We start from the raw sequence: 16,326 nt of genomic DNA on the forward strand, positions 1-16,326 counted from the left end.
GAGGGGAGCCAAAATATATAGAAGTTTTGCAACCAAGGGCAGGTAGTCTGAACATCAAATTATTATCATTAATTAAAGAAAACCAGATATCTCAAGTTAAGGAATTTAGTGCTTTTCTGTATATGAGAAGATACAAGAGTCTGGGCTCACTGAAATCATTCCTTTGCTGTGCACCTAAGCTATCTGGGGCCAGGATCCTGTGTTTTCTTATTGTGAGTTTCCCCAGGGCTCACCATTGGGAATGGATGCAGTCTGATGGCAGCTAGATGGCAGGAATTCTTTGTTTCTTTCCTGAGTTCCCACAGTACTCAATGGCTCACAATGGAGGGCTGCAATCACTTCTGACTGTGACATCATTTGTTTATTGACATGACAAGAAACATTTTATTTCTCAAAGTGGCGCTGGGAAAACTGAACAGCTACATGTAAAAGAATGCAATTAGAATATACTCTCACACCACACGCAAAAATAAACTCAAAATGGATTAAAGATCTAAATGTAAGATCAGAAACCATGAAATTCCTAGCAGAAAACATAGGCAGAACACTCTGACATAAATCACAGCGATATTTTTTTTTTTTGGATTTATCTCTTAAAGTAGAGGAAATAAAATAAAAACTAATGGGACCTAATTAAACTTAAAACTTTTGCACAACGACGGAAATCATCAACAAATGAAAAGACAATCTACAGAAATGGAAAAAGTATTTCCAAATGATATGACTGACAAGAGGTTAACATCCAAAATGTACGAATAGCTCATGCAACTCAACAACAATAAAAAGACAAATAATTAAGAAATGGGCAGAAGACTTGAATAGACATTTTTCCAAAGAGGAAATGGAGATGGTTAACAGGCACAGGAAAAGATGCTCATCCTCAGGGAAATGCAAATCAAAACAATCAGGAAATATCACCACACCTGTCAGAATGGGTATCATCAAAAAGAACACAAATGTTGGCAAGGATGTGGAGGAAAGGGAACCTTCATACACTGTAGTAAGAATGTAAATTTGTGCAGCCTTTGTGGAAAAGAGTATGGAGGTTTTTCAAAAAACTGCCATGTAATTCCTGGGTCTGATCTTTAAAAAAAAAATCAACCACTAATTCAAAAAGATACATGCACCCCAATGTCCATCACAGCATTATTTACAATTGCCAAGATGTAGAAGCACCCTAAGTGTCCATCAACAGATGAATGGATAAAGATGTGGTCTGTATACACAATGGAATCCTTCTCAATCATAAAAAAGAATAAACTCTTGCCATCTGTAGCAACACAGATGGACTTGGAGGGTATTATGCGAAGTGAAGGGCATCCCTGGTGGTCCAGACAGTAAAGAATCTGCCTGCAGTGTGGAAGAACTGGGTTTGATCCTTGGGTCAGAAAGATCCCCTGGAGAAGGGAATGGCTACCTATTCTAGTACTCTTGCCTGGAGAATTCCATAGACCGAGGTGACTGGTGGACTACAGTCCATGGGATCGCAAAGAGTCAGACACAACTTTCACCTTTCTTTCATGCTAAGTGAATTAAGACAAACAGATATCATATATAAGTCAGATATATGATATCACTTACATGTGGAATCTGCAAAACACAACAAATGTGAATATAACAAAAGAAACAGACTCACAGATGTAGAGACCAAATTAGTAGTTACCTGTGAAGAGATGAATGGGGGGAGGGACAACATAGGGGAAGAGGATTAAGCTGTACAAACTATTACGTATGAAATGAGCTACAAGGATATATTCCACAATATAGGAAATACAGCCAATATTTTATAATAACCATAAGTGGAGCATAACCTTTAAAATTGTGGATCACTGTACTGCACACCTATAACTCATATAATAGTGTACATCAACTATACTTCAATTTAAAAAGAAAAGAAAATATTTGTGACTTCTATTGGGGACAAAAATCACACTTTTTTTTTTTTTTAGGGAAATGCTAAATTTTGGTTTAAGGCAAGGAAAAATAAAAATACAATGTTTCCCCCATTCCTGTTCTCAGACCCACAAAATTCCATTCATGACTCTTGGAGTGCCAGGGACCTCAGGTTAAGAACAGAGCACACTGAGGACTGTGATCACCTTTCAGAGGCACCCTGAAAGGTGGTTTCCAACCCAGCCAAATCTGCCCTTTTTGAAGCCAGGCAGCAGTGGGAAGAGCTGGCGAGCAAGTGAGCAGATGGTGCGAACAGGAACAGTTCATCAGAGTGGGCTCAGGACTTCCTTATCAGGATTCAGATTCAGACTAATCTGAATGCCCATTGGTACCCTGGGAGTTTGTGTTTTAAGTATAAGTCCTGGTGATAACTTTCACAAATATCCTATCATTTCCCCAGTTCCTGTCCCAACCAAGGACCCAAGATAGAGGGAAAGAGCCCTGGGAAGCTCCTCACACCTCCCCTGGCTGGAGTGACAGTGGCATCCCTGCCGGGAAATGAGCCAGCAGCTTCTGGCCCCCTTCAGGGCCCCTTCGTGTGTAAGTGATGCCTGAAATGTGAGACCGCAGAGCCTCTTTGCAGAGAAACCTGAGCAGAGGACTGTGCAGCCGGATTGAACGGCTGGGAATTCACCGCCTCCTGCCCCACCTCTCTCCCAAACTTCACCCACCTCCACGTTCAATCTCAAACAAGCCAAGGAGCCTCGGCTACCAGGAAAGGAAGCCAAGCACCATGAGAGCCCCAAAACATCCCAGGCCGAATGTGTCCGTGGACGAGCGAGACTTGTGAGCCTGCCTGGGGGCTGACAGAGCCCTGCGGACCATGAGCCATCAGCTGAAGGGCCGAGGGGAGGAAGGTGAGTTTATCCTCATCTCTGAAGAGCCCCTTCCCAGGTTTCCTGGGCCGCAGGGGACAGGGAAGCAGATGGGATGTTTTGCGGGACCCAGGTTTGAGTTGCAGGGCCTGCCACTTGCTGGCTGAGCAACCTCAGTCTGGTTATCCAAACTCTCCCTGCCTCATCCATGAGCAAAGGCAGCGATAGCCTCCTTGAAGGGCTGTTGGAGAGATTAAAAACAGCCTGTGCCTGCTTTAAGGTTGAGTAACAGAGGCCATCTGTGCCCACCGGGCTCATTCAGCCTCCCCTGCGTTGGTAACAGTCACCTTTCCTTAGCAATCCTCTCCACAGATTTCCCTTTCTCTCTGTGGTTGTGGAGATGTTCTGACCTCACGAGTTTCCAGGGTGCCAGAGAAATGTCAGAATGAGGGCCCCTGGAGCTTGTGGAGCTAAACAGTTGGAGCCCAGTTCCCTCTGAGGCCCTATCAACCTGCTAAGGGTCCCTGTGGTGAGATGGGCAGTGTAGGGAAGGGCACTCTCCAGAGGTCAGCCATTCACACCTGTTCCATCTCTTACAGGAGGAGGTGGCACGAGGGGGCGGGCAAGGAGCGGCTCTCTGGGCATAGGTGAGAAGGGGTGAGGTATCCTGGGGAGCTGAAAGTCTAGCCATCCACTCAACCTTCTTTTCCATCCTCCTGCTTCCTGCCTTTCCCCCACTCACTGTAAGGAGCCCTCCCAAGGCAGGTATAATAGTTTAATTGGAGAGGAGTTCGAGGGCTGCTCAGAGAGGGCCTGCCCTCAGCCCCAAGAGTCAAGGGAGAGGCCCAGAGTGAGTGACACTGAGTTGAGCCTCAAAGATCAGTAAACATTCACCAGCTTGTGGGGTCGGGATGCCGCTCCAGGCAGCCGGTAGACAGTGAAGCCAGAGCTCACACCCAGGCAACCTGACTCCAGAGGACAAGCTCTTACCCTCACAAAGTGCCAGCAGCAGTGGGTCACCTTCCCACCTGAAATGTGGACACAGCTCCTCTGTGAGACAGTGAGAGGTTTACCCAGAGGGGACAACCTGCTCCAGGAGGAGCTGAAGTCACAGGTGGAAAACCCTCCAATGCCATCAGGGGAGCTTGAGCCACACCCAGGGGTCAGGCATCCTGCAACTCAGGTCAGGAGACATGTGGTTATGGTACGTTTTCTCCTCCTTGCATCCCAGGCAGGGCCCTGCTTGTAGGTGAGGAAGCGGAGTCTCAGGAAGTAATGGACTTCTTGTGGGAGGATGTTGGGAGAGATCCCCCTCCTCATTCCCAGGAGAAGAACATGTCCTGACCCCATGCTGGCACACGGAGCATAGGGGACCTGGCCCCAGGATCTATCCCATTGCATCTGCCAACCCCTTCCCTCTTGCACCTACTACCCACCACTACTTGGGGCCTGAGCCCTTGGTGAGGCAGTCTGAAATGGGGTGGGGGGTACACCCAAGAGCAGGGTCTATAGCAGAGCTATGACTCTGGGCAGAGAGGCTATGGAGGCACCACGCGTCTCAACACTACTTCCTGCCCCCCGGAGCTGCCACATGGCCACTGTCCCTCCTCCCCACCCCACCTCCTCCCTGTCTAGTCTTCTCGTCCCTCCAGAGTGTCAGGAGTGAGTGTGAGAAAGAGTACAGTACCCTGGTGGGGCTGGATGAGGCCCTCTCCTCAGGGAGGGTCCAAGCCCTTGGTAATACTGTGTTGATGCTGGTCTGGTCCACATTCCATTTCCCTGCTCTCTTCCAATTTCTGTCCATTCTCCTCCCATCCCAACTCCCCCTCTGCCCCCCTGAAGAGGTGGGCCTTGTGGGGGCCACCTGTGGGCAAATGGTCCTGAAATGCAAAGTCATTTTGCCTAAAACACAAACCTTTTTCTACTGAAACATGCCACAGACACATCTCTCCCCCCTTGCCATTTTCCCTTGTGCAGAGAAAAAAGAAATTGAGTCAAAATTTTCACTTCAGGGATGCCAGTGGTCAAGGCATGCAGTGAAGTTAAATAATGGGAATTCATTCAATGAACTGGAACCCAATTACATAAAGATTTCCATTTTAAATCTCCTCTGGAGTGACCTCTGAGGGACCCAAATCCTCCTTCAGGTTCTGTTCTACAAGAAGGAAAAAATATGTCTGAGAATACAAAGTGTGTTTCTCAAAATAATTTCAATTTTTTATTCCATCCATCAAAAAGGAGGGTCAGAATTCTCCCTTCTCTTGTATCCTTTGGTGAACATACTTAACTGTGAGGAACTGGAGGGTGAACCAGACCCACTAGGTCTCCCAGCTTCTCTATTTTCCTTTCAGCCTATTTTTCTTTCTGAATTTTTCACTTGAGTCAGGTGCAAAACGTGAGGAGGCCTGTTAAGTGTGAGTGAGTGCATTCAGGGCTTGGAGGTCTTCCTAATGTGACAGCTGCTCTCCTAGCTCCTAAATTATGCATTATGTGAAGTCTATTGAAATCTGACTATGAAAGAAAAACTAAAGCAGTTTGCTTTCTGTGAAAAAAAGGTTAGGGAAGACTGAAAGGCAAATTCTGGCTTGCTTTCCACATTCCACATGAATTTCACTCAGTTGGGAAATGAGATTACATTAGGAATTACAGTTTGGAAAAAATTTATGAACCCTCTAGTTATGTCTACAATGCTTGGAAGAATGCCTGGGACAGTTCATTACCGAAGAGAAAACCACTTCTTAGCTAATTGAGGATACACAGTTCAGAAGAGAACACAAACATATATTGACTTTCTTATCCAGTCTTTTCAACCAAGACTGGAAGCAGCCTTGGATGAATCATTAATCCCTTGCCCCCCTGTCTCTGTTCCTCTGCCCTCTCTGAGAGCAGAGCTCAGTTCTAGAACTCTTCCCTGAGATCACAGCTGTGGTGACACACATTTTTTCACACTCCTTCCCACATCTTTGGAAAGAGTAGATTTGTTTCTGTCCAAAGCGTTTCCAAGCACAGCAAAGAGCATCTGTAGGACAAACCCATCTTTCACTGGCCAGTGCTGACCAGCTTCCTAACTTGATGAGTTGTTATTACACCTAAATAATTTGTTGTTACATTGTCTTACCCAAAATCCTCTTCCCCTAAGAGGTGAGAAGGAGAAGAGGTTAGGGCAGGAGTGGGTGAAGAAAACCTTCCTGCCACACGTGTGATTGTCTATTTTTGAGTCTGTAACTAGTGCTCGGTACTTTACAGTGTGTTTACATCAGGTGTCTCCACCCTCAACAGCTTCTTCAGTGCTGCTGTCACGATCCTTTGATGTGATCATATCTGGTAGATGCTCCAGTATCATATTCTCTCCCTGTAGATTTGCCCCTGCTCCCCATAGGTATGCATTGCTCTCTGGGCAGCCTCCTCTCCCCATGCTCCCTGCCACAGCATCAGTCATAACCAACACTCAGCTCTGCCCTAGTCACCCACACCCCCAGACTGCTTGGCATTTTCACTGGGGCCCTTTAAACCCTCATTTCCTCTGCCCGGAATCTGCCCACCTCACCACCAGCTCTCTCTATTTCCACCCCTTTCTTCTCTTGACAAACCCTTGTTCATCCTTCAAGATTCAGGGAAAAATCAGTTCTTTGTGAAGCATTTTCAACCATCCTAGCCATAATTCATCACTCTTCCTCCATATTTCCAAGATCTTTTTTCCTTTAGTTCATCTTTTATTCCTTCTTTTTAAAAGATGTTTACCTAAATTATTGTCAAGAGCTGGCTCCCTAAATATCATCAACACAGTCTGTTGATAAGACAAAACTGATTTAATGCTTACAGCAAGCAAAGTCTTGACAATGTCTCACAGAAGGAAAATAAGGTCAGAATTTATTAAGAAATAAAAGTTTGGTTTAGGATAGGACTTTCAAAGTAAGGGCTTAATTAGGATTGGGTAAGAATCACAATATAACAGTCCACAACAAACAGCAAGGCCAGGATTTTGAATCAAAGCATCAAAAGGATCTTAGGGGGCAAATTAGAGTCTGTGATGCTTTCTGCTGAAGAGCTGATGGGTCTCTGAGAAAATTCTATAATGAGCAATCAAGCCATTTTCCAGGCAGTATATTCCTGGAAAAATAGTCATGCTAATGAAGACAGAAGCAGAGCACAACGTCATCTTCATATAGACACTAAGGTGTAGTTTGATTTCTCTGTGTCCAGGCTGAGTGTGGGGAAATGGTTTCAGTTCTTCAGCCTGAACTGAAGGACTAGCCACTAATAGCTGAGAGTATCAGCCCAGATCTTCACTACTGTTTAAGGTGTCATAATTGTGTGTCAATCATCTGCTGATGGTCCTTTCAACCTGTGTGTCTGTCGGGTTTTCCAGTTCTTTCTGATGGAGGACGCTTTGCTGGATCATTTGACACACAGCAGCTGTGCAACAGCTTCAAAGCTCTGGATTAAGAGGATGGTGGCCAGAGTTTGTATAGCTCACTTGTCAGGCAGGAGCCAAGTGCTCAGACTGAACAAGAGAACAGATCTCATGCCCAACATGAGGAGGAGTCCACAGAACTATACATGGGGCCATTAGGCATGTTACCCAGCTTTATATCGTCATTTACTTCCTGGATCTTTTCAGTAATGTTCAAGATCTCTGAGTGGTCTGTAGGAACGCGAGTACAACATTCTTTCACATAACCTCTCATTCTGAACCTCTCCAGAGGTTCCAGTCTTGGTGGCACTGCGTGAGTCCTATAGCTTTTCCTCTCTGTGTTAGCATGTGAGGTTCATCATACTATCTGGGCTTCTTGTAAAGTATGAAATGAAGGGTTCTGAAGAGAGAAGAGAGGAATCCAGAATTCCTATAGAGTAGTTAGGGTTTCAGTTCTGGGATCAGGGCCATTGTTTGTCCTTTTTCAGTGAAACTACCAACTGATCTCTTTTTCCTAGCAGACAAACCAATAGGCCAAAATGGACCTTGGGTAATGTCAGAGGTGATCTTGAGAGTAGGGATTAGTGTACCAATGTAACAAGTTCCTATCCAATTTGTGGGTAGCAGCTAGTAGACTTCTGTGCCAGATTCAATACCGGTCATTGGGAGTCACCTAGTAATCTGGTTTTGGCCAAATACTCCTAAGGGATTATCAAATAATGCTGTAAAATTTTGACACCATCCATGAAGAGTAGTCTGGTGTCAGGCAGTGAATTTTGTAGTATCACAGATCACTGGCTGGGGTGGGGGGTAGGTGTCAAAAGAAAAATGATATATCTTAACTTGTAACATCTATGAATGTGAGATACTCTCCTGCCACTACCTGTACCCTGATCCCCTTCCAAGTTCTAGTTCAGTGAAAGTTCAGTTGCAAAGACTAGTTATCACAAAAGGACCCCAAGTATTGTTTCCATAGAGGCAGGATTTCTGGCCACTTTGCCTGCTGTGGAGTTTGCCAACTAAAAAGTGAGTCCAACTACCTAGGAAATAAACTGATTTTTTACAAGGAACTGGGTCCAAGCAAAGCTGGTTGGTTCCCAAGAGAAGCTGGCATTTTCACCAGTTCATGGGTAAATTGTAGCTGATATGAGAGTCATGGGCTACCCAGGTAGCTCAGTGGTAAAGAAGCCGCCTGAAAAATACAGGAGATGCAGGTTTGATCCCTAGGTTGGGACTATCCCCTGGAGGAGGAAACGGCAACCCACTCCAGTGTTCTTGCCTGGGAAATCTCATAGGGACAGAGGAGCCTGGAGGAATATAGTTCATGGGGTCACAAAAGAGTTGGACATGACCGAGCGACTAAACAACAGCAACATGAGAGTCATACCAAGGAAGGATAAGGGTGCAAGCAGCAATATTAGAAATAGGGATTATAAAGAACACAGTGAAACGTAGACTTAAGTCTACATAAGGGGAGTAGAACATATACAGGTGAAGGAACAGAAAGCCGAGGAGTACAGATTATAAAGTAACAATCTGTGACCTTGTGCCATGAATCTTGGGCACAGCTGTCTACGTCCAAAGGCTGTCTGCTTCAGGATGTTTCCTGAGAACCCTCAGGCTAAGGTCACCAGTAAGGACTCTCTTCCAATAATTTGCGGATGGTTTTATGTCTCTTGAGTTGAAGGACGTGAATCTAAGAATCAAACTGCTTAAGCGTTTCATTACTGTGCTAGTTGTTAACAGTACCGGACAGAGTCCTTCCAGACAGCGTTCTGAGAAAGTAGAAACCTCTACAAAGTTTTCTTTGTAGAAAATAGAAATTCTGGCCCACAGCTGAGGTTTCAAGGAAGCTTTGGGGATACAAATAGTATCTGGAGATAACAGAGATGTAAAACGGCTGGGTTAACTTTTAACCATCAAAAGTGAAATATTTCATAGCAATAATGAAATTGACAAGCACACAAGACAAACACAGGTAAGGCAATCTTTGAACAAAATATCTATAATGATTAAGTATGTTTTTATAGACAATGAACATTATGTCCGATTTATAGATGGTTGAACAGATAAAGATGTGTCTTTATAGATAAAAATATCTTGACGTATAATACACAATTTAAAACATATACACACATACCAAGGCATACCAAGCATATAAGAAAAATATTTCAAGATTATATCAAGTAAAGAGATTTTGTAAATTTGGAGTGAGTCCTAAGCATCTGTATTTTAATAAAGCTCCATGGGTAAGGCTGATGTTCATCTCCAGTTGAACACTGGAGGTCAGATGAAGCACTGACCTTAAAAAGTCAGATTCAAAATTTTAAATTGTTATCAAATAAACATCTTAAATGATAACTGAATTATGACTGATAATTATAATACCGCCTAACAGGAGAAAATCATCACCAGGAGTCTGATAAATAGGAACAAATCATGGCAGAAAAGTCACTGACAAATCTCTAGGAACAGCCGACAGAGCATACAATTGCTGAAATATTTATTAACATTTAACCTTTACCAGTTTAACCTAGAAAAGTCTCACCATCTGTTCTGATTGACACCTCTTCCCATGAAACTCCAAATAACTCCAGTAACATATCAAATAACCTTAATAGTTTCTGGTACATCTTTTTTTTAGGAAATGGAAGAGCAAATCTTTGTGACTTCCCAGGGCCGTCTGCTTAAGCATTTAGTTTTAGATACAAAAGATATTCTGAAAGTAATTTTACTTCATTTTACACTTCCAAATCAGTCTTAGGAAGAAAAATGAAATCAAAAGTTTTCAGATTTGATGGGAATTCCCTGGTGATCCAGTGGTTAGAACTCAGCACTTCCACTGCCGTGGGCCCAGGTTCAATCCTTGGTCAGGGAACTGAGATCCAGCAAGCCGCTCAGTACAGCCACACACACACACACGAAAATAGGATTTGAATGCAAGATAGGATCATGGGTGCCTTGGAAACAGTATTTGGCTATTTAGTTGAAAGGGACAAAAAGACTTCAAAAATATATATATACTTAGAAGGTAACATGATCACCTACAAGAACCTTAGCACTTTCAAAAATGACGAAGCTTTTTTTCCCCTAAATAACCAAAAAGCCATAATGAAATCAAGACAAAACACAGATAATTATTGTGGGAAGACTCAGAATCTTTGCTATATAGGCCAATAAGTGATGGGAGGATCTTTTATATTGTAGACGGAGGCAACAAACAGTAAACAATAAAAATAAACAGAAACAAGCCCATCAAAATTGAGCAGATTTTGTTAGAATTTTAACACGCTTAATAGCTTCTCAGACTTATTATTTACTCATCTATAATCTGAGGCCAATAAAATTCACTTTCCATGAACCTTCTCTTATTTTCTGTATCCATTCAGGTTTTGCCCTTCACCATGCTCCTTTCGCTCTGCAACAACCTGTCATTTCGTTTTAGGACAAACATATTCCTTTTCCCTTAACAAAAGTACATTTCTTTACTTTGCATACAGAGTCGTACCTTTCTGTCAGAACGTATCATAATAGAGCCTCACTGAGTTATAACCCTTAACTGAAGAAGCTTTTGTTTCACAGAACAAGCTGGAAGATGGAGACCTGTCAGGTGTCACACATCAGCACTTCAGATGAGCAGAACTCATGAGTACACATAACACAACTTTCTACAAACTCAACCCACACATAATTTTCAAAGGGAAAGGAATGTACGTATTCATTTATAGACACGAAGCTATTACTTCTATGTAGCATATTTTTTAAAAAGAAGCAGAAGTATATATACTTAAAATGATGGTGATGTTTAGTCACTAAGTCCTGTCCAACTCTTGCACCCCCATGGACTGTAGCCTGCCAGGCTCCTCTGTCCATGGGATTCTCCAGGCAAGAATACTGGAGTCGGTTGCCATTTCCTTCTCCAGGGGATCTTTCCGACCCAGGGATTGAAACTGGGTCTTCTAAACTGCAGGCAGATTCTTTACAGACTGAGCTATAAAGGAAGCCCATACTTAAAATAATGCTTAGCAATCATGAACAGAGGAGCCTGGCGGGCTATGGTCCATAGGGTCATGAAGAGTTGAACACAACTGAAGTGATTTAGCATGTAGCACAATCAATGTTTTGGAATTCCATCTTATTTAGAATGAGCTAAGCATTCAATGAATATTCATTAATTCCCCTTAATATCAGTCCAAAGTTTCAAGATACCTATAGATCTTGGAATTTTTAAAATTAATTAATTAATTATATTTTTGGTGCTGGGTCTTTGTTGCTGCCTTCAGGCTCTCTCTAGTTGCAGAGAGCAGGGGCTACTCTCTACTTGCAGTGCACAGACTTCTCATTGTGGTGGCTTCTTCTTGTTGCGGAGTACTGGCTGTACAACACACAGGCCTCAGTAGTTATGGATCATGGACTTAGTTGCCCTGCAGTATGGGGAATCTTTCCAGACCAGGGGCCAAACCCATGTCTCTGCATTGGCAACCCCTATACCACCAGGTAAGTCCTAGATCTTGGAAATTAATCTTGCAGCTGGGATACTATAAAATAAAAATACTATTGAAATCAAATGTTCATAATAATGAATCAATTTAATTAAGCACAAATTTAGGTACTTCATAATTTTAAACATGGTGCAGAAATAACGCTGAGAAAACGAGGTCCACTGGAGGAGTGAACGACAAACCACTCCAGTGGTTGTCTCAAGAACCCCATGAACAGTATAAAAAGGCAAAAAGATATGACACCAAAAGATGAGCTTCCCAGGTTGGAAGGTGTTCAATATGCTACTGGGGAAGAGTGGAGCGCAAATCAGTGAACTAAAATGGACAGGAATGGACAAATTTAATTCAGATGATCATTATGTCTACTACTGTGGGCAAGAATCCCATAGAGGAAGTGAAGTAACCCTTATAGTCAACAAAAGAGTCCAAAATACAATACTTGGGTGCAATCTCAACAATGACAGAATGATCTCAGTTCACTTCCAAGCAAACCATTCAACATCACGGTAAGCCAAGTCTATGTTCCAACTACTCTAATACCTAAGAAGCTGAAGCTGACTGGTTCTATGAAGACCTATCAAGACCTTCTAGAACTAATGCAAAAAAAGATGTCCTTTTCATCACAGGGAATTGGAATGCAAAAGTAGGACGTCAAGAGATACCTAGAGTAACAGGCAACTCCGGCCTTGGATTACAAAATGAAGCAGGACAAAGGCTAACAGAGTTTTGTCAAGAGAGCGTGCTGGTTATAGCAAACGCCCTTTTCCAACAACACAAGAGATGACTCTACATGTGGACATCACTCAATACCAAAACCAGATTAATTATATTATTTGCAGCTGAAGATGGAGAAGTTCTAAACAGTCAGCAAAAACAAGACTTGGAGCTGACCGTGGTTCAGATCATCAGCTCCATATAGCAAAATTCTGGCCTAAATTGAAGAAAGTAGGGAAAACCACAAGCTCACTTACATATGACCCAAATCAAATCTCATATGATTCAGTGAAGGTGACAGATAGAGTCAAGGGATTAGATCTGATAGACAGGGTGCCTGAAGAACTATGGATGGAGGTTTGTAACACTGTACAGGAGGCAGTGACCAAAATCATCCCAAAGAAAAAGAAATGCAAGAAGGCAAAGTAGTGGTCTGAGGAGGCTTTACAAGTAGCCGAGGAAAGAAGAGACGTGAAAAGCAAGGGAGAAAGGGAAGGATATATCCAACTGAATGCAGAGTTTAACATAAAAGCAAAAATAGATAAGAAGGCCTTCTTCAATGAACAATGCAAAGAAATAGAGGAAAACAATAGGATGGAGAAGACTAGAGACCTCTTCAAGAAAACTGGAGATATCAAACAAACATTTCATGCAAGGATGGGCATGATAAAGGACAGAAACAGTAAGGGTCTAACAGAGGCAGAAGAGATTGAGAAGAGATGGCAAGAATACACAGAAGAATTATACAAAAAGGTCTTAATGACCTGAATAACCATGATGGTGTGGTTATTCACCTAGAGTCAGACATCCTGGAGTGTGAAGTCAAGTGGGTCTTAGGAAGCATTTCTGTGAACAAAGCTAGTGGAGGTGATGGAATTCCAGTTGAGCTATTTCAAATCCTAAAAGATGATGCTGTTAAAGTGTTGCACTCAATATGTCAGCAAATTCGGAAAACCCAGCAGTGGCCACTGAACAGGAAAAAGTTAGTTTTCATCCCAACCCTAAATAAGGGCAGTGCTAAAGAATGTTCTAACTACCAGACAGTTTTGCTCATTTCCCATGCTAGTAAGGTTATGCTCAAAATCCTTCAAGCTAGGCTTTAGCAGTACTTGAATCAAGAACTTCCAGATGTACAAGCTGAGTTTAGAAAAGGCAGAGGACTAAGAGATCAAATTGCCAAGCTTTGTTGGATCATAGAGAAAGTAAGGGAATTCCAGAGAAACAGCTACTTCTGTCTCACTGATTATGGTAAAACCTTTCACTGTGTGGATCACAACAAACTGTGGAAAATTCTTAAAGAGATGGGAACACCAGACCATCTTACCTATCTCCTGAGAAACCTGTATGAGGATCAAAAAGCAACAGTAAGAAACTTATGTGGAATGGACTGGTTCAAAATCAGGAAAAGAGTATAACAAGTCTGTATATTGTCACTCTGTTTAACTTCTATGCAGAGTATATCATGTGAAATGCTGGGCTGGATGAATCACAAGCTGGAATCAAGACTGCTGGAAGAAATATGAACAACCTCAGATATGCAGATGATACCACTCTAATGGCAGAAAGTGAAGAGGCACTAAAGAGCCTCTTGATGAGGGTGAAAGAGGAGAGTGAAAAAGCTGGCTCGAAATTCACTATTCAAAAAACAAAGATCATGGCATCCAGTCCTATGACTTCATGGCAGATAGAAGGGATAAAAGTAGAAGCTCTGACAGATTTTCTCTTCTTGGGCTCCAAAATCACTGAAGATGGTGACTGCAGCTATGAAATTAAAAGATGCTTGCTTCTTAGAAGGAAAGCTATGATAAACCTGGACAGTGTATTAAAAAACGAAGATAGCACTTTGCCAGCAAAGGTCCATATAATCAAAGCTACATTTTTTCCAGTAGTCATGTAGGAGTGAGAGGAGGACCATAAAGAAGGCTGACTGCCAAAGAATTGATGCTTTCAAATTGTGGTGCTGGAGAAGACTTTTTAGAGTCCCGTGGATATCAAGATCAAACTAGTCAGTCTTAGAGGAAATCAACCCCTAATACTCATTGGAAGGACTAATGCTGAAGCTGAAGCTCCATTACTTCGGCCACCTGATGTGAAGAGCTGACTCAATGGAAAAGACCCTGATGCTGGGAAAGATTGAAGGCAAAAGGAGAAGAGGGCAGCGAGGATGAGATAGTTGGATAGCATCACCAACTCCATGGGCATGAACTTGGGCAAACTCCAGGAGATAGTGAGGGACAGGGAAGCCTAGTGTGCTGCAGTCCATGGGATTGCAAAGAGTTGGACACAACTTAGTGATTGAGCAACAACAGAAATAATGCTAGCATATTTAATCAATGAACCAATTTTAGTTTAGGAAGAACCTAAGTAGAATAAAGCTGCAATATTGTATTATATTTAATGCTGAAAAATCAAAGAAGACATATTTGTTCTTATTAAGCCAGAAGTATTAAACTAATTCCCCTGGAGTAGGAAATGGCAACCCACTCCAGTAATCTTGCCTGAAAAATTCTATGGATAGAAGAATCTGGCAGGCCACAGTCCATAGAATCACAACAAATTGGACACAACTCAGTGGCTGAGCGTGCACACACGTGAATTAAATTAATTCATTTGCCAAATGCTTATTACTTCCTAGGATTTTTTTTGGAATATTTAATTTATATAAATACATTGATATGAACCAATCGAATGAGCTCCTTTATTTTATTATTACTCATTCACTCATTTATGACTGCACTGCATCTTCAGTGCTGCTTAAGCACTTTCTCTTGTGGTGCCTGAACTCTAAGGCTTGTAGACTTCAGTAGTTGTGGCTTACAGGCTCTAGAGAGCAGGCTGAGTAGTGATGCACAGGCTTAGTTGCCCAGCGGCAAGTGGAATCTTCCCAGACCAGGGATCAAACTCATATCACCTGCATTGGCAGGTGGATTCTTAACCACTGGACCACCAGGAAAGTCCCTCCTACAAATTTTGATGTTTTATTTTCATTTAAATTTAGTTCAAAGTATTTTAAAATTTCTCTTCAGACTTCTTTATCCCATATGTTATTTAAAAGTGTGTTCTATCTTCAATCATTTTGGTATTTTTAAAGTTATCTTTCTCTTAGGGATTTCTAATTTCATTCCATTGTGATCTGACAGCATATTTTGAATAATTTCTATTCTTTTAAATTTGTTAACTTATGTTTATGGGCCGGAATGTTGTCTATCTTGGTAAGTTCTTCAAGAAGAGTGTATGTTCTGCTGTTGTTGGATGAAATGTTTTATGAATGCCAACTAGATTCACTTGATTGGTGGTGCAGTTCAGTTCAATTATGTCCTTACTGATCTTCTCCCTGCTGTATCTTTCAGCTACTGGTAGATGTGTGTTGAAGTCTCCAGCTGTAATGGTGGATTTGTCCATTTCTCCTTGCAGTTTTATCAGATTTTGCCTCACGTATTTGGGTGCTCTGTTGTTAGGTGCATAGATATGAGAGATTGTTATGTCATCTTGGAGAACCAACCTCTTTATTAGTTTTTTACACTTTTTATTTTGTATTGGGGTATAGTCAGTTAACAAACAGTGTTGTCACAGCTTCAGATGAACAGCAAAGGGACTCAGCCATACATATACATATATCCATTCTCCCCCAAATCCCCCTAATGCCCTACTTTATCCCTAGTAACTTCCCCTGCTCTAAAATCTGTTTTGTCTGAAATTAGTACAGTTATTCTAGCTTTCTTTTGGTTACTGTTAGCATGATATTTTTTCTCCATTCCTTTACTTTTAGTCTATATGTGTCTTTATATTAAGTGGATTTCTTCTAGACAACATATAGTTGTCTTTTTTAATTCACTCTGACAATCTGTGTCTTTAATTGCTATATTTAGACCATTGACAACATTTACCATATTTGTTGCTGTTTTCTATTCACTGCCCTTGTTTTTCC

At 42.1% G+C, this 16,326-nt stretch overlaps 1 protein-coding gene across 1 annotated transcript in view; it reads left to right on the plus strand.

Annotated features, from left to right (window-relative positions):
- Positions 1-2,776: 2,776 nt before the first annotated feature.
- The window catches only part of TMC2 (transmembrane channel like 2), a 107,993-nt gene continuing 94,443 nt past the window's right edge, over positions 2,777-16,326 (plus strand). Inside the window, exon 1 of the mRNA XM_040247310.1 lies at positions 2,777-2,810. Within this exon, the coding sequence (XP_040103244.1) occupies positions 2,777-2,810 (34 nt within the window). The remainder of the gene's footprint in view (positions 2,811-16,326) is intronic.

Source organism: Oryx dammah, unplaced genomic scaffold (assembly GCF_014754425.2).
Source record: "Oryx dammah isolate SB20612 unplaced genomic scaffold, SCBI_Odam_1.1 HiC_scaffold_10, whole genome shotgun sequence".
NCBI lineage: Eukaryota > Metazoa > Chordata > Mammalia > Artiodactyla > Bovidae > Oryx > Oryx dammah.